General features: G+C 38.5%; 2 protein-coding genes across 8 annotated transcripts; both read right to left on the bottom strand.

The window, feature by feature from the left end:
• Positions 1-1,153: 1,153 nt before the first annotated feature.
• On the bottom strand, positions 1,154-10,218 carry LOC131775333 (cholesterol 24-hydroxylase). 2 transcript variants are annotated; one of them, XM_059091437.2, is made up of 15 exons: positions 10,119-10,218; positions 8,948-9,025; positions 8,278-8,359; positions 8,050-8,123; positions 7,118-7,204; positions 6,753-6,891; positions 6,224-6,337; positions 5,619-5,775; positions 5,443-5,505; positions 4,622-4,694; positions 3,469-3,553; positions 2,571-2,681; positions 2,142-2,236; positions 1,825-1,891; positions 1,154-1,416 (listed from the first exon to the last, which is right to left on the bottom strand). In XM_059091437.2, exons 2-15 carry the CDS (start codon positions 8,989-8,991, stop codon positions 1,276-1,278), a joined length of 1,332 nt encoding a protein of 443 aa, XP_058947420.2. In that variant the 5' UTR covers positions 8,992-9,025; positions 10,119-10,218; the 3' UTR covers positions 1,154-1,275. The 2 variants fall into 2 exon arrangements, with proteins under 2 accessions (XP_058947420.2, XP_058947418.2); XM_059091435.2 differs by having other exon boundaries at positions 1,155-1,416; positions 10,016-10,212.
• Positions 10,219-10,981: 763 nt separating this feature from the next.
• LOC131775332 (uncharacterized) lies at positions 10,982-22,109 on the bottom strand. 6 transcript variants are annotated; one of them, XM_066172043.1, is made up of 10 exons: positions 21,896-22,108; positions 21,489-21,601; positions 19,087-19,157; positions 17,089-17,166; positions 15,235-15,345; positions 14,576-14,632; positions 13,487-13,715; positions 13,250-13,315; positions 12,855-12,926; positions 10,982-11,990 (listed from the first exon to the last, which is right to left on the bottom strand). In XM_066172043.1, exons 3-10 carry the CDS (start codon positions 19,147-19,149, stop codon positions 11,755-11,757), a joined length of 912 nt encoding a protein of 303 aa, XP_066028140.1. In that variant the 5' UTR covers positions 19,150-19,157; positions 21,489-21,601; positions 21,896-22,108; the 3' UTR covers positions 10,982-11,754. The 6 variants fall into 6 exon arrangements, with proteins under 6 accessions (XP_066028140.1, XP_066028139.1, XP_058947415.2 ...); XM_066172042.1 differs by lacking the exon at positions 21,489-21,601 and having other exon boundaries at positions 21,896-22,109; XM_059091432.2 differs by lacking the exons at positions 21,489-21,601; positions 21,896-22,108 and adding an exon at positions 20,108-20,236.
• Positions 22,110-22,143: the final 34 nt, after the last annotated feature.

Genomic DNA, 22,143 nt, shown 5'->3' with positions numbered 1-22,143 from the left:
CCGTCAAATTTTGCGTCTGAGGTTTTTTTGCTCGGGAGTCAGAGGTTCAAGGCAATAATCTGCATCTGGTTAAGACTTTCCCATTGGTTGACTGGTTGTAAATTTCACCTTTAAGTATCACTCTTGAATCGAATGAAAACATCATGGGAATGAAAAAAAGCTTCACTAATTCAAGACGCTACTTGATACCTTTGGAAATGAAGCCAATTACTCCGATCATATGCCGCGCACAAGCTTGTAATGACGCCTGGAGGGACCAGAAGATTTTGGACATCATGATAAAATTTCCCTTATCCTCACTTAAGGCTCTGTAATATTCTCATGCACCCGTCCCCCCCCCCCCGTTTTATTTGCAATCCATTTTCTATAGTGTCCCCTTAAAACTCTATCAGCGACTGAGCCTCCCTCCATTCCATGTGATGCCCCCCCCCCCAACGATTAATATTGATTGTTCCCTTATAAGCCACTAATATTTCACAGTGGTGTTATTACGAGAAGCTATTTTGGGATCTGGGCTAATTCAATGGCCACTGACCACCGTGAACACCGGAGAGGGACGGATTGTAAAGCTAGCGCTTCACATCTCGCGTTTTTAGCCAATCAACACTAACATCTCTTTGGTGGAGGAAGGCACTGAGAGGGTAAAGTGTCTTGCTCAGGAACACAATGCACAATTTCGTTCTCAGGGTCGCTCTTCATCCCAACCGACTCCAACCAATACCTTTTACTAACCTGGCTCAAGCCCAGGCTTCTCGCGATCGCTAAGCGCCAACCGCTTGGCTAGCAGGTCTCTTGCACTTTATCTTCGGCGATAATTTAACAACTATGGCTCAGAGGGAGAAAAACCTTGGTTGTGTTCAGTCCGAATCAAGTATAATGTTTGGTTTGAATCTTTGTGACCAAATCTTAAATAACAGAAAAAAGTTTCCAGCGGACTGTTTAAATATGGTCGAACATTTGCAAAAAAAGAAATCCTATCTTTCGCTAATTTTTGGATTTTCCCTTAAAAAGGTAATGGTTATTATGTACCCAATGCTGAAAGCAAGGGATTTAACATGCAGATCAGTCTTCAAACGTCTAAGGACCCATCAGGAAAAAGGGAGACAGGGAGAAATTACTGTTGAAAGACGGCGCGCTTTTAATAATGATCCGCGTGGCTTGCATTATTGGGCGTTTAATCAAAATAAACAGAATATACTGTGAAGTGTTATCCATAAATATTTTCTTTGTATAAAACAGCTAAAAGACACTCAATTGGACCGAACGCACTTGTTCCTAGTGCCGTTTAGTTAATGTACACTTCACACCATCCTTGGGTCGGAGGGTCCCTCTTTCAAGAACAGCGCGCGACTGATCAGGTACCAAAGAAAACTTGAACGTCTGAAGAAAGCGTGACAGCAGAACTTTGGCCTCGATCTAGTATGAGAGAAATAATTAGCACTGACGGAAATAAAAGTTACCTGACTGATTTCTGGTCTACAGTTGAGTTAAAAAGCGGTTCTGAGATGACTGAAGTGGCTGCATAAGTTAAATTGTCACTGCAGAGGTATTCACAGCTTTCCGAAGATATTCGAGGGATTTCCGAAAATTCTTATGAAATCGCCGGCCGTAAGCCATTTAAAGATTTCCCTTCGCCGACCTCATATTGCAATTTGACTTGGATTGAAAAAAATACAGGGGAAAAAAAAGCAAGTTGAAGAAAATATAATCGAGTGTATCAGACCAGGTCCTTAAAACAACCTAAGACTACTTTTAGATGTCAAAATGTTTCGCTGTTATCTGTCTGCGTCCTGTCCTCCAAAGCAAACACTCACTCATGTTTACCTGGGCGAAGTTTAGTCCAATACAGTTGCGAGGTCCAAGTGAGAATGGGAAGTAGCTGTAATGACACCTAAAAAACAGACGAGAAAATAAAACTTATTACATGTTCTTAACACAAACCCAAGTATGGCTAAGACTGGAAAACATCGCAAGACAAAAACTCTCTACATCAATGTGCCAGAGGAACCATTTTGGAAAAAAGTTAAAACAACTTGAAATGAGTCAGCAAGCTCTGCCAAAGCAACGCAAGAGGGAAAATGCCAACTGTAAAAAAAAATCTAAAAAAGTAATTCATATAAATTTTTGTCTTGTCTGAATACCTCCTAAGTACTTCGCCATCGTCAAATCGGTAAGGGTTGAATTCCTCTGGGTTTTTCCAGTATTCAGGAAAGTGACTGGCCACATAGGTGCTCGTCTACGAGAGAACCAAACGCACTTAAAAAGGCTTTCCACTGTAAACTAACTTCTTCATAATAAATTATGACCCACAGTGACCCACAACTGTCGTAACGTGACTGCGAGATATCTATCCCTGCTCTGACAGCTCGATGGTACGTAGGATGAGGGAGGGGGGGAGGGGACACTTCAAAACTTGCTAGCCATTCTAAAACAAATACCTATTCTCTTCCACCTGAAAGTAACCCTTGAAACTTGCGCTTTTATCCGGTTTTGCATCTGTTTAATAGATTTGCTTCGAACTTAAGAAATGTTGTTAACTGGAGAAACAAACATGTGCAAAAATACTGTACAATGATGGCGACATCTGTAGGTATTTTATATCCTCCGACATCTTGACCCTTTTCAATCTTTCGTATGTTACCAGTCGCTGGTGGATGACGCCGCAATGTCTCTTTTATCACCTAAATTGATAAGAAAAAAATATATTTCATTGTCTTAATAACTTCTTGGCGCAAGGAGTATACAGTGGAACGTCACTGTATTGGCAGAGCATAACTTTGAACGATTCCAATTGATTCTCGAACTAAAGTGATCCAGGACTTCATATCTTTACTACGCAATGAGAAACTTCACATGCTTCAGTAAGTTAATACATATTCACTAATACTTTAGCTCATCTCTAGCCACAGTAATAACAATAATCTTAATAGTAATAATAGTAATAATCTTTCCCCATCGTATCTGAGGCGGATCTTTACCAACACCTCAAATGTACACTCACACAATCTTAGAAATTCTGAGCTAAATTATTATGTCCCCAGACCCAGAACTGAGTCTGCAAAAGGGAGCCTACACTACAGAGGATCTGTTCTGTGGAATAGGATTCCTTCTGAGATTAAAAAACTGCCTAGTTTGAATGTTTTTAAAACTTCGTTTCATGGGAAAGATTTCTCTGATACACCATTGTAACTCTTATTATTCATGATACAAGTTTTTGTATTTTTAACATTATAGTAAATAGCTCCTTGTTACTCATGATATAAGTTTTTGTTTTTGTTTTTGTATGTTTAACATAATAGTCGATAGTTCTTGAAGTATTTTAGTATAATTTAAACACGATTCCTGGGAAGACCATGTAAAATGATATGATTTCGTGTATAAATAAAGATTGATGATGATGATGATGACAGTTACATCGTGTCTACGCATGACAAAAATTACACCACTAAACACTGAAAGAAGCCTTACCAATCCCAACTGGTGGAGTTTAGCCAAGTCATCAAACGCGACATGCTGTTTTTCGCCCAGGACGTCAAACACTTCTCCAACCAGGCTACAATCAAACACAACAGTTTATGTACGTTTGCGCAAGTAGCAATAGGAAACAGATGTAACAAAGTGAGTTTAGAGGAGTGGTCGGTACTTTTAGTGCAAGCTTTCACGACGAACTACTCAGACTGGATAATTTGGTTTTATCAATTGAGTTGATAACGTACACTGGCCACCGTAAATGGTTTCAAAGCCGACGTTTCGAGGGTTAGCCCTTCGTCATTCGCTCTGCCCGAGGGCTAACGCTCGAAACGTCAGCTTTTAAACTCTTTACGGTGGCCAATCTACACTATCAACTCAGTTGATAAAGCCAAATTATTTTGTTATAGGTAGGGAAACAAGTTTCCCATCAGCACTTTCCTCTCTTCCCCCCCCCCCTCCCCCCGCATTGAATCTTTTGCCATGCGCATTAGAGCGCTTTTCGATTGAGTGTCGTAAGACCTAAGCCACAGTAATCACAACGGCTAATCAGTCGAAGGACAATTCCTTTAGGAGCTAGTGAGAACTCAAAGTAAAGCCTACAAAACGCGAGCGACCTGGTCATGATTAGTTTCAAATTTCACATCTGATTGGTTGAGAGAGTGGCGCAAGTTTTCTGGACCAATCACAGACCAAAACATGGCAATTACAAGAAATTCCAGATACCTTCGACACCCAATTGAAAATTGCTCTACAGAAATGACTGAGGACTAATGAGTAAAAAAAGGCCAAAACCGAACCGAGCCATTAACACTTCTCTCTTGCGGAAATTAGAAATGTGAGTATCAATCCCGAAGGTATGAAGAGCCTGATGAATAAAGGGGGTAAGTTTCTAAAGAAACTCTGGTGCTGCATCGGTGGGAGAGAATAATAGGGTAATTTAGTGTTATCAACTAGGTTGAAAACGTAAATTGGCCACCATGAAGAGTTTAAAGGCTGATGTTTCGAGTGTTATCCCTTCGTCAATCGCTCTGACGAAGGGCTAACGCTTGAAACGTCAGCCGCTAGACACCTTACGGTGGCCAATTTACGTTTTCAACTCAGTTGACAATACTAAATTACCTTATAAACAGCCTGGTTGACTCCACCTCACCTGTCCTGAATATCAGGATGGTCTCCTAGGTCAAGAACACAAAACGCCAACAAACTGGAAGTAGTTTCATGACCTACAACGAAAAACAAACAAAACTTAAACAAAGTTACTTACTCTGTGGGACAAAAGAAAAGGGAAAACAGTTGAGGCGTCCATCCTTCCTAATTTGGAACTGTTATACTGAAGTAGTACATGCATGTCTAACGGGTTCCTGCTAAATTGACCAACTTTCAGGTTCATATTGGGATAAAGGGGTCAGTTTCTAAAGAAACTGTGGTACTGCATCGGTGAGGGAGTGTACCAAGATAATTTAGTGTTATCAACTGAGTTGATAACGTCAATTGGCCGTCGTGAAGAGTTTAAAAGCTGACGTTTCGTGTCTTAGCCATTCCTCAAAGCGATGAACGAAGGGCTAACGCTAGAAACGTCAGCTTTTAAACTCTTAACGGTGGCCAATTGACGTTATCAACTCAGTTGATAATACTAGATTCCCTTGTCATAGTGAGGTAGACTAAAGGGTTCTAAGAACCGTAATATATCATCGTAATCTCATCGTAACATCGTAATATATATCGAAAACGCCGCAACAGCGCCAGCGTCTCGAAAAGGCGTCTCAAAATTCAAGCAAATACCACAATCTTTAACCTTGAGAGTAAGTTTAGAGCAAGTTTTGAGCAAATTACTCGGTACTGCAAAATCATATCATAACACGATTTTTTCAAGAACGCTGTACAGAAAGGTTATTTTTGATTTAGAGAAACAACTATATAGAAAATTTGAAATCATCCACTCAAAAGATGGAAATTACAAATATTAAATACCAGCGATGAAGAAAGTCACAAAATCATCCACTAAGTCTTCAATTCCAAGCTCAGGAATTTCTTCTGAAAACAGAAAACGCAAAACAAAAGATGGTAAAGGACAAATTACGTTCAAAATTATGCTTCCTCCCCTAACATGACCCTGACCAAGGAAACAACAGATTCCGTTGGCAAACCTTGCTGCTGAATAATTCGTTGTAATATATCATCAGGGATCTCTTCTCCTCTTGCCATGGCATGCTTTCTTGCTTCAATCACTTTCCTTCCAGTTTCACGCAAAAACTGCACAGCCTTAACCACTTTTCGTTGGAATGGATACTGGAAAACGTTGAACTGCAAAAGAGTGGGGAAAAATATGAACAAGTGTCATGGTTTTGCATCGGAGTTTGCTGGAAATTTCAGCCAAATGTTTACCCACAATCGTTTACAAAAACTTTAGGCCACGAACTTTAAAACAGCACCCACGAATCATTAATAGTTAAAACTGAAACACGTTTTCAACCCCTCATTAAAAGCACCAAGTAGGGAAGCGAACGGGGGGGAGGGGTACTCTGAACATTATCTTAGTCCAAGATAGTAACAAGCATCGTAAGCTCAACTAATGGTATAGGGGATGGGTAACTCGGGGGTCATATCTTCAACCAAAAGTCTACCACTCACCTTACCCCTGAGCACCTTTTTCATGCAGGCTAACGTTTTTAGCGCAAAGGGCAAGTTGGAAGTTAAATCTTTAACCTTGAGGTTGAAATTACGTTAGATAATGACGAGATAAAGAACAAACCTGGTGGAAGATGTCAAAAGATGCTTCTTCTACTCCATAAAAACTCAAAGAGACAGCTTCAGAAAACTTGTTGTCCTTTCCACTCATAATTTCTAAGTCCATGCCAAATGCCACCTGTGAGATAGCAAGAGAGTGAGCTAGCTTGGCTCTCTCTTATAAGAAAAATATTCAAATAAATATTTAATAAGGCACATATTCCATACAAACATTTGGGCACAAATTAGAGGTGTCCTGGCCAACAACTATCCATCATGATGGAGATTGATTCAATAAAAAAGAACGTCATATATTTTAACTATGTGCATCTGACTGATTTGACAAAGGTAATTACAGAGAATTAAGTGCTTTGTATGAGAATGGGACTAATCATATCAAGGGCAAAGTCTGTAGAGAGAGGAGGGGAGGATGGAAGGTAGAACATGGAAGAGCCCCTACCCCCTCTACCCCTTCGACTCAAGTGGAAAAGTATCTTATAGAAGCCAGAAAATTCTAAGAGGCAAAATACAAAAAAAAATTTTAAATTAATTACCTTACAAATGACATCTAATGCTGCCTTGGTAAACTGGTTAAACATATGAATTTCTGTTTGTCCATCAGCCATTGTACTCAGGTGTTCAAGCAAAAGGTCAGCAGTAGAATTAAAAGAGCCCATCAAATCTTTTAGACTCCTGAAAGTTACACCATTTAATATATCTAGTACTAAGTGAATGGTTAGAATGTTTATGAAGTCTTGCAGCTGGGCATAATTCTTCTGTTTTACAATATGGTTTTGGTGTCTCTGTTAACTTTTAAGATGAAATCCCAAACGTGACTCCAATCAAATAATACTGTACAACATTATCATTTCAAAAACGACTTTCAAATTTCCCTTTTCATCCAATGGGGAATACTTACTTGCGATGGAAAGCTGGGTGCATTATGGCACGTCTTTTCTTCCAAGAATTGTCATCAAGGTTGGTTACCAATCCACAGCCAAGAAATCTGAAACAGATAATATAAGTTGTACAGTTAAACCATGTGAAAAATTTGTGTAAGTCAACAGTTACAGTAACAGCGAATAGCTGGATGTCAAATACACCCCCAGCCCTATTTATAAAGTGTTTGGCTTAGAAACTGTTAAAGTATTGTTATGCAGGTAGTGGCAATTAATATTACCTTGAAAAATTATGGGGATGCTTTAAACTTTATATCTAATCTCAAAGCTTTGCAATGATCAGTTTCAAACCCCTGTTCAAGCCTCATATATTTCTTTCAAAGTACTTATATTTTTTCTCATAGTTGCCATCCTCAATTTAAAGGAATTAAGCCAGATCAGTAACTTTGAGTTATTACTTGTTGTGAGGAACAAATGTTTCAGTGTGGTTTTTGTAATGTTAAAATATAGTGAATGTATAACCTTCAAAGTACAGAGTTCACATGTACCAAATGATTCTGTCTCAGTTTTGGATTTTGAAATGTGTGTTGAGATTCTTGCAATTGTGTATTCCACCCATAGACACCCTTAAGGCATTTCACCTAGTTTTCAAAACCTTTATTCCTTTGGTATTTCAAAAAAGGGGAAAATAAAAGAGATGATGGAAGTAAAAGGAGAAGGTAGGTTGGACAAAGTGACTGAAAAGAAGCTCAGGATAGGAAACAAAGAAAGAAAGAAAGAAAGAGAGAAAGAGAGAAAGGAAGAAAGAGAGAGAGAAAGAAAGAAAGAAAAAAAAAGACAGAAAGAAAGAGAGGTAAGCAAGAAGAATGGATTGATTATACAATTGAAGGGTGATGTACGAATCAAGGAAAAGAACAAAAAAAGAAAGGAACCAAAACAGAAAGATAAATACCTTTGTCCATAGAGACTTCCCAGTATTTTATAAGACATGGCCTCTTTTGGTTGGCACTTGACTACAAGCACATTCTACACAAAAAAAGTTAGCTTAGTTTAAGTTGACACATATGTGATCAGTTCATGATTTTTAAAACTTGTCATAAATCTAGATGCTCATTAAAGCAAATGTAATCAAATCTTTAGTACTAATGGTGTTAAACCTGTAAAGACAATTTCTTTTTACCTTAATTATTTCTGGATCAACCACCAGAAGTACAGGAATGTGCCAGAACCAGACAACAAGAACCTTGCCATACACTATATGCCTGCATGTGTAAGATAGTAAATGTCTCTAAATAGCCTACTTTAAAAATTTACAAACAATGTTCTTTTTGGGGAGAAAAATGTTTCCTTTAGATTTGTGCATTGCATCTTTTTCTGAATAGCCTGTATGAGCTAAAAAGAAAGTTATTCATTAAAAGTGTAGAACAATTTGTGCAGATAAAAAATATTGCATCTGTTAGTCTCTATATGTAGTAGGCACTGTCATTATTAATGGAATAAAAGTATTTCTTAAGAATTAAACATCAGCTCAAGGTAGGCTTGTTTACTAACCCTAAAGTTAATCTTTAGTAACCCTAATTAGACATATAGACTTCAACTAACACCCTTCCGGAATGCACAATTGTGACAACATAAGCTCAGTTAGAGTATCAGAGTTCAGTTCCCTGAAATGTCATGATCTTTTAACATACATCCTCATTATAAAGATGTGCTGAAAGAAGTATTATGGAGTGCACCACAGTGAAATTTAGGGTGATTTTTAAATATTGTAACCATTATTGCAACCACTAAGGATAATATTTAAAAATACAAGGTTATGAGCATGCATGAAAAAATAATAATAAGCTTACCATTCCAGAAACTTTTGATCTGTGGGATAACCTGTATGACGCATAGAACTTATCTCATCTGCATGGCCCTTAAAAAAACTAACAGCAATGAACTTGTAAATATTACCATTCAGGACTCTAATGTGATTTTTAAGCTGAGGTGAAGGAAGATGGAGTGGAAAAAAATATTTTTAGTAATGATACTTAATAGCAATTGATGGCAATAAATGCACATCTAAAGTGATACATCTTAAACGAAAATGTAAGATGGTGGAAATAAGAGCATAGAGAGGTTGAGTTTTCTGAGTTTATTTTTGAATAACTTTAAGCTGGTAAAATTGTTTGGTTGCAAGTTTCATAATCTTGCTATTGACAGATATTTAGAAGACGTATTGACAGAGGTTTAGTCTGCAGCACAGTCATCAAAAGTGAGGAATGGAAAAGTCACTTACTTATGGAAACAGTGTTCACTATAGCATATATTTCTAAACCGGTATTCTAGGCATAAAGGTGCTGTGGAAATTAGATTGTGTTTAAAACAAAGATAGCATCATAATATATTTCCCTTTAATGGATCTATCGTGAACTTTTACCGAAAAAAAAAGAGAAAAAAAAGCAATTGTCATCATTCACCTAAATTTAGCACCTGGAAATTAAAAGCAAAAGTTTTGCTTTTGCAAATTACCGACCGAGTCTTTTCAAATTTCAATCCTTCCTTAAAAGTGACCACTCCTCACAGACAATCTATAAATTTAAAAAGGTCTAAACAAATTACTTTATTTAAAAAATTCACCAGAGTAAAGTGAATTTTTTTTAATCTTATACAAAATACCAAAGGCCAGCGAGATTTACGTATGTTGAGGTAAGTCACTACTGATGTAGTTGTCGCCTCTAAGGTTAGCCTTTTAAATCACGTTAACCTCCGCCCTCCTCACGCCTCCGAATTGGCTTTCCCGTAGGATCAACCCCCTTGCATAACAACTGGAGGCTCCGTTAAGACTACGGCCTTTTCTAAGCAATTGGCGCTAACAAAGGGTAAACTGGTTTGCTTGAGAGCATTCAATATCCAAGGACATGAAAACTTCTTACCTCGACATAGGTGGACTCGGAATATGCAAGAATTTTTGTCTTTTATATACCAGATAAGTTGCAAAACTACATACAAGAACTAACGATAGTAAAAGTAAGGTACCAGGCAGATAAAAAAGGAGATAAAGCATCGTGCGAGGTGGATATTTCAACTTTATATCGCTTCACGAGAAAGGTGTCGCTGTTGTATGCTCTCCTGAGAGTTGTTCAAATGTTTATTTTAATTTGAGAAAGTCTGGGATCGAGAACTTCTCGGCCCATCGCAGGGAACTGGGGAGGTATATGCAAAATTTCGCTTAAGTCCGTAAAATCAAGAATATTGGAATAGGAAATTTTGGAATTTCCTTTTATGGTAAAGCTGGATATCATTTTTAGACACTCAATCACACTTCAGGATCAAACCCTCTCCCTCTCGTGAAACTGATAGTGTGTATCAATACAAATGTTAGTGTAATTCCGACTCACAGGCGATCTAGAGGGCCTTATGTCTTCAGTTCTTCCTCAGTCTTTCATTGAAAACATCCCGGATTGAAAAGAAAGAAAAACCTCAAAGGCTATTGGGTTGGAGTAATCCAGAAATTTTCAATGCCTAGCCTATAAACGGGGGGCTTGGGCGCCATTGCGAAGAGCGTGGTTTCCCAAAGGAATGATTGATCGTGAACACCCCCTTCAGGCTATTAAGCGTCCTCGACATGGTATTTGCATTATTTAAGAATAATATATAATATATATATAAATAAATAAAAAAATACCTGCCATCTCCAGCTAGAAGAGACAGCTTTAATATTTTTCCAAGCATCACAGCCTGTGATGCTGCGAGAGGGAAAAGTGCTCGTGGAGAGCTGAAAGACAGGGAATTTACCTGGAAACTCATGATCCTGGAGGGCCTAGTATGTAGCAAATAAAACCGGAGCAATTCACATCACAATGAGAGTTGCAATAACTAAATTTTCTAGCACGACGCAGAACAACACTTTTATTCACCATATTTCTGTCTTATCAACGTGAAAAGTTTCTAAGAAAAGTTAACTTATTTTTTGAACTTAACACCTTTTTATAATGCTGAATCTAGCATTCTAAATGTATAAATAAATTTAAATACATTACTTACATTGTTTGACTAATTTTGTAAACGATAAAACGCCTCTCCTTTGCATCGCAGCCAAACTAATAGCTGCACGAAGCAACTCTAACTTTATGAGCATAGAATTTAATTGCGTTTCTTAAACGTTAAATTCTACCATTACTGACCAATATAGTTCAAGTTGTATTTGTCTGAAGGTAGATCTCTTACTGCATTGCGTAGTATCTGATTGGTTCCACACGTCATCTAACTTACTGTAAACAATTAGAGCATGACAATTTTCCACGCTTGGCGTATGTTACAGTGCTTTTCCCGCACATTGTGCCGCAAGTCATACCTTTTGGCTTTGGTTATGCTATGAAACAATTTCTTTGGTTTGTTTACTTCGCACAAAATCGCAACACTTCTCCAACTTTAGAGAAAATTGTTTGTTAGTTTGCTCTCTTTCTCTGCATGTTCCACCCTAAATTGTTACTGCCAAAATTGGGAGCCCTGAACTTATACGTGACAGAAATGGCAACAAGTTTTGTATTAGCTTAAAATACTAATTCACTCAAATATAAATCGTGGTTTGCTTTTAGCAATTCGCGTAAATAATCGAAATTTTGAGCCATTTTACAATTTGCACCACGATAAAAAATTCACTCTCTCTCTTTCAGCTTGGATCCTCCAGTGATAAAATTTTCATATCAGGTACAGACTTTGCCATGTATCGTGAAAATCTGTTGTTAGTGAGCGGCGATCTTGCCAACTGTTTAGTCCCTAAATGCCTTCGCGTGTGATTAAGACTGGGACTGCTGCTTGGCCGATCGGGACTACTTCGACCCCATGAAATGGCGGAGGGAGGACTAAGACCAATAGGAAAATACTTCTGCTGACATGGTGACACACCTGGATGGATGTCAAAAGTAATGGTAATGATAATAATGAAATAAACATCGCATAAATACCAAAAAGGCCGACTAATTCCACAGACTTTCTCTCTAATAACGACCCCCACATGATCCAAACAAATCTTATAGTTCTAAAAAAATTGAACTCCCTGTAAAAAACTATTTATACAATGAGCTGAACTGCAGCACACATTTTGATTGATTCTTACATATGATCTAGTGGACAGACGCGTAGATGGTGTCATCACTGCTTAAAGTATAAAATATAAAAAAAATATATAAATATAAAACAAATAGACTCTATGTTACCGTAGCTCTGTTCAGTAATAGGGAGTTTAAGAAACAAAACCGTGGACAACGTCGGTTGAAAAATGAACTTATATTTTACCTACGAATCTCGCGACACCCTTACGTCATTTAGTTTGTTTCTCACTGTCAAAACTATCTTGAAACTGAATATGGAACACAGCGTTAAATTAGAAATAGAGATTTAATAAATTTGCCGTCGTCGTTCACGTTCTTCAGACAACGCAAAGTTGTTGTTTTGCAGAGGAGGCAAAGAAATTTACAAAGATTTATTGTTCACGTGTACAGCCATTGTTCTGCTCTTTAAACATTTTTGTTACGTGACGTTCCCGTTGCCGTTGCCATCGTGTTTTTTTAAACTCCTTAATAGTTCACAGATGACCTCAAAATGCGTTAACAATATCAGTGACACACTCAGCCGCACCTCGTATGCCACATAGAATCTATTTGTTGAATAATTTGGCATCAAAGTCTAAGAGGAATTTAATTCCTTTAACAAGAGAACCTCTGACATACTCTAGCTAATAACAAGTAAAAGACATTACACATCACATACCTGTTGTTGACTGAAAAGGACGAGTAACGGGTTGAGGCCCAGAACCTTTGGTAGAGGACGGTTCTCTGACGACTGATGGAAAGCAAAATAGCAAATATTTTACTGATGAAAAGTAAAAACATGACTGCAAAAAATTAATGGTGCATGAGGGAAGCTTATTAGCTGATGAATGATATTTGTGCTAAAAATTTACAATTTTAACGTCTTTTTAACCTTATTAAAAAAAGTTTAGAGGGTCGCCAGAGGAAATATGTCTGAACTGCTGTTTATATGAATTTATCTTTTGCATTATTTTTTTATTTTTGGCAGATTGCAATACCTACGAATGCGAAAAGCCATTGTTATCTCAGACTGCTTGGTACTTCCCCTATAAAAACAATTGACTAAATAATTACCACGCGTTGCTCCAGTGATTCCTGTCGTTAGCACAGCTTTGCTGAGGTTATCATGTTGTACTTGACCTGAAATGTCAGTTAAAAAAATATTTTCAATGAGTTTGCTGATTCGTTCCAGTCAGTTTTTTTCTTTAATACCGCACCGATAACCGATGGATGACTTGCTCAAAATCAATCAGCTCAAAGTCTTATTGTTACTTGTCGAATCTAAGTGAGCGATTCTTGTTTTTGAAATACCTTGAATGGCGCTGGTGTGTCCATTTGATGTTTTCTCGTCGTGAGACAATTCTTCCATGGGCGTAGTGACAAGAATCACACCCGGTGGAATAGAGAAATCGTCTTCATCTGACTCAGAGTTCTGCCTGCATATCTCTGCGTGATTAACCTCGGCGTCATGAGAGTTTAATTCCGTAGATGTAGAAAGCGGGGAAGGGACAGCTAAGGGAGGTGGAGCCGGCGTATCACCCTGGTGAACACAAGGTGCAAAAAGAGTTAACCATTACGCTTTTCATCGGATAAAACGCGCACCGAACACACGACATTTTGAATATTTTCTTTCTTAAGGCACGTGCGGAGCGCGAGTCACACACGTGGAAGAAGGGCGAAAACTGACAATTGTCTTGTTTTCATGCGCGATCGTCTGATGTATGCTCGCCTTCGCTAGCCAGTAATCGCAAAAAAAAAGGGGGGGAAGGCACGCGGTGGCAGAAGGGCGAAAACTGACAATTATCTTGCTTTCGTGCACGTTCGTCTGCTCTATGCTCTTCTTCGTTCGCTCGAAATCGCGGAAAAGTAACAGATCTACATTAAGGAATAAAATGTATACAAAAGTCAAGATTTATGTGGTTGACGACTTAACCGATCATTAGAATGAACTGAAATTAATTAGAGTGCCAAAAATGTAGAACGTGTGCGTAAGTCCTCCAAGAAAGTGTGGGATCAATATCAGTATCTGGGCAACTGCCCACCTACCTCTTCCCTAACTCAACAACGGTCAATTGATAATAAGTTAGGGTTAGGTTAGGTTAGGTTAGGGGAGGGGTAGGTGGGCAGTTGCCCAGATACTGATATTGATCCCAAGTGCGTAACCTATTACAATTACAGGAGATATTAAGCTAATGCATAAAATCGTTTTTATACAAGGAAATGGCGAAGGCGTGACACTGAAGCATTGCAAATCGAGCGTGACGTTCCCTCCCCTTACTTCCTAATCGCTCTTACCAAGGAATAAAACAAAACCAAAAACGAAAAACACAGCGAATGATTTTGATATTGCATGACAAGACGAAAGAATTATCAAAAAAAATCAAATCCATGTGGACTCACCTTCGCTGCCAAGCCAATGAGGTACATCCATTGGTGGCGTTTTAAATTAGTGTCGCACTAGAAGAAAAAAAATTGGAAAACATTCACATTCGGTTTCACATTCGGAAAAATTTCGTTGCCTTCTTTCCAATCCAAGGCTGCAAGTTTCCTCTGCAATGTTCAAAGATTCTTCTCTCGTCTCTATTTATTTTCTCTCAATATAGAATCTATAAACTTGGACAAAATTAAAACAACGACCAACACTCAAAACGACGTATTTTAGTGTTTGCGCACAGGGTGGAGAGAGAGAGAGGAGGAGGGGGGGGGGGCGAACTGTTCCTTACAGTAGTGATTGTTCACGGCTTAAGTGCTCACCTCTCGTAGGCAAAGTCCGCATGAGCAAAGATATCGTAGTTAACGAATGCATGCCTTACAATAAATGATCCAGCTTAACAACGGGTGAAAGGAAAATTCCATGGCCGGTTTATCAGCTTAGTAAGAAGCTCCCCTCTCTCTGCTTACGAGAAAAATATAATAAAACAAAAAACAGTGGTGCGTGATCGCCTTTTTCACGCACTCTGAGCTATTTTGTCCGCAGTTTTGGAAGGACTTTCCGATCTGATATTGGGCCTAAGGAACTTTCTTATCAACATTTCAATTACAAAAGACAAATATGTAACCTTGAAGAGATGTGTTCCTCTCGCTGTGATGACAAAGAACGGAAAGCTATAATTTCCTCTTCTCGCTGTGTTGCACTTTGTGCATGACGTTAGTTCGACGGAACCTTTAAACTGCAAAATAACACAACGATTTTTGATGATATTCCTATGTTACACACGAAGCAAGATGGGATGTGTGGATACCGTGAGACATTCCGCTTGTACTACGTACACCCTCCAGTTATCAGTTCATCCTATGAGCCCATCTGGAGAACAAAGCGGCGCTGTTGCTACTGCCATAGACTCCGAGTTGTGAGGTCTGGTTTCGAACCTAGGCTGAGCCATTGCGTTGCGTTCATAAACAAAAAACTTAAGTCTTGTTTGACACTTTACCCTGACCTAAATGGTCACCGGTAAACTCACAGTGAAACTTAAAAGAAACTCTGGGGGTTGAGGAAGCGGGTAATTGAGATTGAGGTGAACTTGCACCCCATCCAAGGATAGTTACAATACTCAAACAATGCTCAATGCTCAATGCTCAAGAGTCAGATGGGTTACTACGTCCAAAGTCTGACCACAGTTAGCTTAAGCTCCGTAAAAACGTTTGCACTGCGCAATGGGTGAAATACAGGGATTTTTTTTTCTATTATAGAGGGAAAAGCAGGTTAATTAAAACCGAGCTAAACGGCCCTGAATCAACCCAGAAATTTCATACGATAAAAAGGAACAACCATGCACTTATTCAAAACTAGTTCATACTTTTAGGTTGAGTACGACCCTTTGTTTTTTGTATACTTATCTTCATATTTCGCCCATTACGCAACGAGCTTGGTTTACTTATGCACTAATAAGCCCTTCCACTGTATTGAATGTGTTAACTTCGCTCATAAAGGTTTTCCTTTTTTAGTATCTTCACTCGTAAGTCCACCCTCCCTCCCTCCCTTCTCCCTCCTTCCCTTCCCCCTCCCTCCCTTCCCCTCAGTCAAAACTTCTACATCTCCGACATAATGAGCTGAACTTACTGAACCTAACAAGGAAGTCAGATTTGTTTCGTCATCAGTCACCGATTTGAACAAGATTGACTGTTTTTCCTCTTAGGTAATTACTAAAGCACGTTTTGTTATCTGCTTGTCAAGCAATGTTTTCTTAGGATCTTTTCTATTATTTTTCTACTTGAGAGCTTCTTCCCTCTCACGTACTTATCCTTCTTTATGTAAATCCAAAGTTTATTACCCAGTATCGATTTCACCGCAAGCTCTGTTAAACAGCATGTAGATTGTTTTTGACAGCTGGTCATAAAAGCCTCTCGCGGAAGTTTGTGGTGTTTGGAAAAGTTCCAAAGTGACCTTTGCTTCCAATTTGCAGCAAATATTCCGCTTATCAGAAAACCTTGTGTAAAAACACTTCCAGTTGACTAGTAAAAGCCACGTCCATTACAAACTTTTCCTTTAAAAAGGGATCTTTCGATCCACAAAAAGCAGAAGGTTTCGAAAACGATGTAAGTAATATTTGTATCCAAGCCAAGAGAAGTGTCGAGTTTTCAGATGTAGAACAAGTTTTTGAATAAATTAAGGGATTTGTTTCAAAGTACAAAGACGGGATATCATTTTACTTACGTAAATGGCTACCAATTCAAACAAATGCTAAAAATATAACAAACAAAGAAAATTCTGAATTAAGTTACAACTTTCGGTATCATAGCCACATTCTTAGCCGTAATAATCTCTCTATCTCAGGCTGAAATCTACTTTTAAAAGCTAAATTACGTCTCGCTGACTTGATTAGCACTGAAGATACTGATTGCAAACTAGAGACGCAAAGTTAAACATGTTAAATGATGATCACTTACTTCCTGACGAAGACTTACTAACTTACATTATCTCGGTTAGTTGTAGCTTGATCTCTGTAGAACAACATCCAAACGCCTCTAATAACAACCCAATATTGTATCCACTGCAGTCAGAAACAACAAAACGTGTTTGTCATTAGTCATTAGCAGATTTTCCCACAAAAAAACCACCAAACTATTGCTCAGGAAGTGTGTTAGTAAAACAGTCTGAAAGTACAGGTTTGTTGACGGCATAAGGTAAAATATAGATTGGACCATTGGATCCCTGGACTATTGGACAATTTTTTTGGACTATTTTTTTGGATCATTTTTTTTTTCCATTTTCTGGACCCTTTTTTGGTCTAATTATTGGACAATCTTTTGGACCATTTACGGGGGGGTAAACCATTAGTCCTTAGGAAGGGATGGGATGCAGTCTATCAGTACTCAAGGAGGGGCGGGAGGCAGACTGTTGTTACTGAGGGAGGGGTAGAAGACGAACTATTAGAACGCAGGGATGGGTGGGAGGTGGTTTTATTGGTAAATGCTACGGATTAATCAAGTTTTTCAGCCGAAAACCGCTCAAAATAAGGGAGTCTTTTTTTTCCGGAAAATCATGACTTGCAAGTGAGCGGAGCTGCCTTGCATTTCTATGATTAAGTTCATCCCATGCCATATGCACAAATGGAGGAAGAAATGTCGTCACAATGTTCGATAAGCCGACAATTTCATAAGAAGCTACCATAAAAAAGTAGCACCACAAACATCAGAGTCAGTAGCAATTGACCTTCTAAAAACAAAACGTAACCAATAAACTCCTCGTACAATTTGTTTTGCTTTAGCCGCTAATTAATGCATACTAATCAACCTTGTGTAAAATTTTTCATTAAAAAAAGTTACATCTTCTTTGTTAAACACTCCGCTCAACTCCTACTCGTTTAAGAGAAAAAAAGATAAAAAACGGAAGAGTGGGCGTGCTTTCATCGAACGTTAAGTCAGTACAGTATTGTAATTGTTTAAATTGCTGACCATTCGATCAGTCTGGTCAAGACTCGTACAACCGGTCAATTGTTTCATTAGGCTTCCCCGGTGAACATTGATCTTGTAAGAGCAAAGTTAGAAGATACTGAATTTGTCAGGCTCAAAATTTTTCAATGAATGCAAGCTTTCTCACTTATCATTAAAAAAGCCTCTATCGCGTCTGCTAATAAATGTTGAGGCGTCTGTTTCGCATTCTCATGACAAAAAAACAGCCCTGTGCAACAGCCCGTAAATTTTGACATAAAAATAGTCGGAAAACCGCTCAAAATAATTTTCATGATCCAGTAAAAAGATCATCAATCAGTAGCATTTACTAATACAACCACCTCTGCCTCCCACCCCTCCCTGAATACTGATAGGTCCAAAAATAGTCCAATTAATAGTCTATTAGTCCAATGGTCCAATGGTCCAATGGTCCAATGGTCCAGTCCATATTTTATCATATGCCCTTCCTTTACGAACCACACGCGCAATATTTACTTAGCATTGATTACTTAAACCAGAACTAAAGATTACTCGACCATTTTTCCTTTCATCCTCTCGAAATTTTCTCTCACAATATAGAAAAAGCCTCCCCAAAGTTTCTTTTTTCAACATTCGCAACAATAAATGCCAAAACTTCGGCCTCTTATTGCGGGTTTTGTAGACACTGGCGGGTTTTGTAGACACTGGCGCGTTAAAACCTCAATCGAAGTTGAACTGTTAGCTAATTTGAGCGAAATTTACATAGCGCTTGATCATATGTGCCATATATCACACGTTGGCATCAACTACTTGCCCCCTTAAGAAAAAACTCTTTTTTAACATTAATGACATCCAGTAGTAAACTAAGACCCCTGTTCAACAATGTTTATTTCTGTAGTTACCTGTGCCAACCGGAATGAGTACGTTTTTTTGCTCAGTAGCCAGTATTTTTTCAACGCCAACAGTGAAGTACAGCTTTGCGCAACCATTTCTGAAACCGCTGTTCGAAAATCTTAGTCACCATGAAAACTTTAACTCACCTTGTTTCGTCCTTCTTTCCTGAGAAGGTAATCTTCGCAATATTTTGAACTTTCGTTCGCCATACGCCTGCCTTTGGAATATCAAGTGGGAAATCAAGATCAAAATAAATTTCATTTCATCGATGTAAAATTCAAATACCAACAACTGTCCAAAAAACAATGAAGAGAATTTAACGCACCAGACAATTCTAGTTAAAGCGCTTTTCAAATTATACACTCGCAATATGTGGTAGAGTAAAACACGAACGTTCTTAATCATTGATAAGTTAAGATTACATTAAAATTCACACATCGCTATGTAAGCGATATCATTCACCTACAATGTATGGCCTTTTTAAATTCGCTGTTCATCACGTAAAGTTTATAATCCTTGCCTTCGGTCTAAAATATTGTTTCATCGAACAGAAGTCGGCTGCATTTATGACGTTGTGATAATGCCACGACCCGTATCCAGAAGAGAGGGCAGCAAGGTTTCAATGCGCTCAAACCCGAGTCAAACATCCACGCTCCCGTCGAAACTAAAAATAAACGGCCACGACAAGCCGGGCTGTTTGGGTTTTTCAACAGTCTCGCCTTACCCCAGCTTTCAAGGTGAACATTTCGATGAGTTTATGTAAGAAAGAGAGGATTGTCCAGCTACTGAGACCTCGATAACTTGTCCAAATTTCTCAAATAAGGAGAAAGAAAAAATTCTTCCCGCAAATCTAGCCGGCGAGGCCGTCTGGCAATAATAAATAATATGACGAGAATTTCGAAGTGGCAGATTGATAAATTCAATTCAATGGCAGATTGATAAATTAAACACCAGAATTTCACTTTATAAATCAAATAAATATATCAAATAAATCAAACTCCCGTTGAGAGTGAGAAAGGAAAAAAGGAAACGAAGGCGAAAATAATGACAGAGCGTGTAACAAAATATCGAGCGACGTCGAAGATCAAGCTAAGGGATCAATGAACATTCAGGACATTTCAGGACAAACGCCGGATTCTTTAAAAAAAAAAAAAACAACTGACTTACCTATTGGGTAGATCTACGGTTTGTCTTGTAAATATGAGCCCTTATCTCATATCTCTATCGACACGTGAAACAGACATTTATGTCATTGTACCTGATCTTCGCCATGTTGTATCCAAGCAACAACCGCTTCTTGTTAACATAGCGTGACATCGCGCGTTACATCAAATAAAATGTAAGGAAAAGCCCCTTTGACGGAATTCTTGGCGCGGAAGGAAAATAGTAGAAATTGGAAATAAAAAACGGTTTTTCATGAACAGAGACACCCCTTTAGTAGAGATGAGAGAAATTTTAAAGTAAATGCTATACTATTCGTTAAGCCGATTTCTATTTTACATTGGGGTACGTACTGTACTGTTGTGATTTAATTTATCTATGATGATATTTTAGTTGAGACAGTAAAATTGTGTAATATCGGTAACTAAGACATCGTGAAACCAACTTAAGTCTGTATGATTCTCATGCAAAATGATTGCCAAATGATATGCGTGATTCCACTAACAGTAAAACTAATTGCCTGTCTGTCTGAGTCTAATTGAGCTTGATTAATTTCCATAATAACGAAATAATGACACGTCAACTCAAGATGATAAATGTGTTCCGCTCTGGGAAAGGTGCATATGCGCAAGCAGGGCAGTCTGAGGGAAGACGGTAAAAATGCCGCCCCCTTTTTCCTCTGGTAGTTTCAGAGAGTTTTCGTAACCAACCTTCTCACGAGTGTCATAATGTTAAATTATTTATCTACTTTTATTTCAGTGCTTTTCTTGTTCAAAGGCACTCGTATCGATATATTGTCGAATATCAAAATATGTAATGAAGATCTAAGAACTATTAAAATGAAAGTTGCCTTATATATATTTAAAATCCGCACGGAAAGCCAAAAGTAGCAGTTTTTCTTTTTTCGAAATAGCAAGGAGTAAGGAACATAGACTTTCTCCTGCAGCGAACCCTACTGTACTACCAACAAATAGGGGGAAAGAAACGAGGCGAGCTGCGGGGTGGGGGGGGGGGGGGAAGGGGGAAAAGGGGGCTTACACTACCACCAATGATGATGGGGGGGGGAGGGGAAGGGGGCTTTCACTATCACCAACGTTTGTTCTGCCCTCCTCTTTCACAATTTTCGGAATGCGTCCCTAGCTATAATGAAGAACATGTCTACATTTAGCTAAGCAAAAACACACCCCTTAGTACAACAGAGTGGATCACTTCTTCGTATTATTTCTTCTGTGTACTTCGGGGTGACTGCAAATTTTTACTCTTGCCACTTCAAATTTTAATGTCTCGCAGGAAAGTGTGGATAATATTACCCTGATGACGAATTCAATTTCAACTCTTTCCTACTATTTTGATGGTTGTGAATAAGTGAATATTGCAATTCACTTACCGGTACGTAGCTGAAATGGGCTACGTTCCACTACTTCAGTAAAGGAAGATGGCGCTGTGGTTTAAGTCTGAGATAGGATCATTTCATTCCATTTTGGGCTCGATCATCCTACGCTATTGGAGATCAATATTTCAAAATCCAAACATCGTATTTCGTCGCCAATTTGTTAATTAATATTTTTGGCATGTGGTATAGCTCAGAACCGGTTCAAGTTAAGCCCATGATAAGTGGAAATAGAGTTGTTTTCGAGGATATGAAAGTAGGTTTGGGTTTTCATTTCCGCACAGAAAAACCGGGAAAACTGAATTTTGTCTAAAAGGGCAACGCTCGCCGTTGAATCCAGAATTCCAAGAAAATCTTAGCAGTTAGCACCGTATCCGATCAAGAGACCAATTAAATAAGCTAACCTTTCATAGCAAACGACACAAGGTCCAATATTATCCCTGCTTTCGTTTCAAATTCTCATCCGTTTCCCGCATAGAAATTGTTTCTAAATAACAGCTAGCGGCAGGCGTCTGTTTTTCTTCCCATATTCCGCCACATGTAAGGTTTCAGAAAGTTCTAGGGTAAAATTGAGCTTCACCATGGACTTGAAAGAGGATAATCAAACCATTTAATCCTGTAGATCGAGAGTCCTTTGCCACATACGTTGAAG

The sequence above is a fragment of the Pocillopora verrucosa genome, chromosome 9, assembly GCF_036669915.1.
Source record: "Pocillopora verrucosa isolate sample1 chromosome 9, ASM3666991v2, whole genome shotgun sequence".
Classification (NCBI taxonomy): Eukaryota; Metazoa; Cnidaria; class Anthozoa; order Scleractinia; family Pocilloporidae; genus Pocillopora; species Pocillopora verrucosa.
Note: the sequence above shows the minus strand (reverse complement) of the source record. Positions and strands in the feature narration are given on the sequence as shown.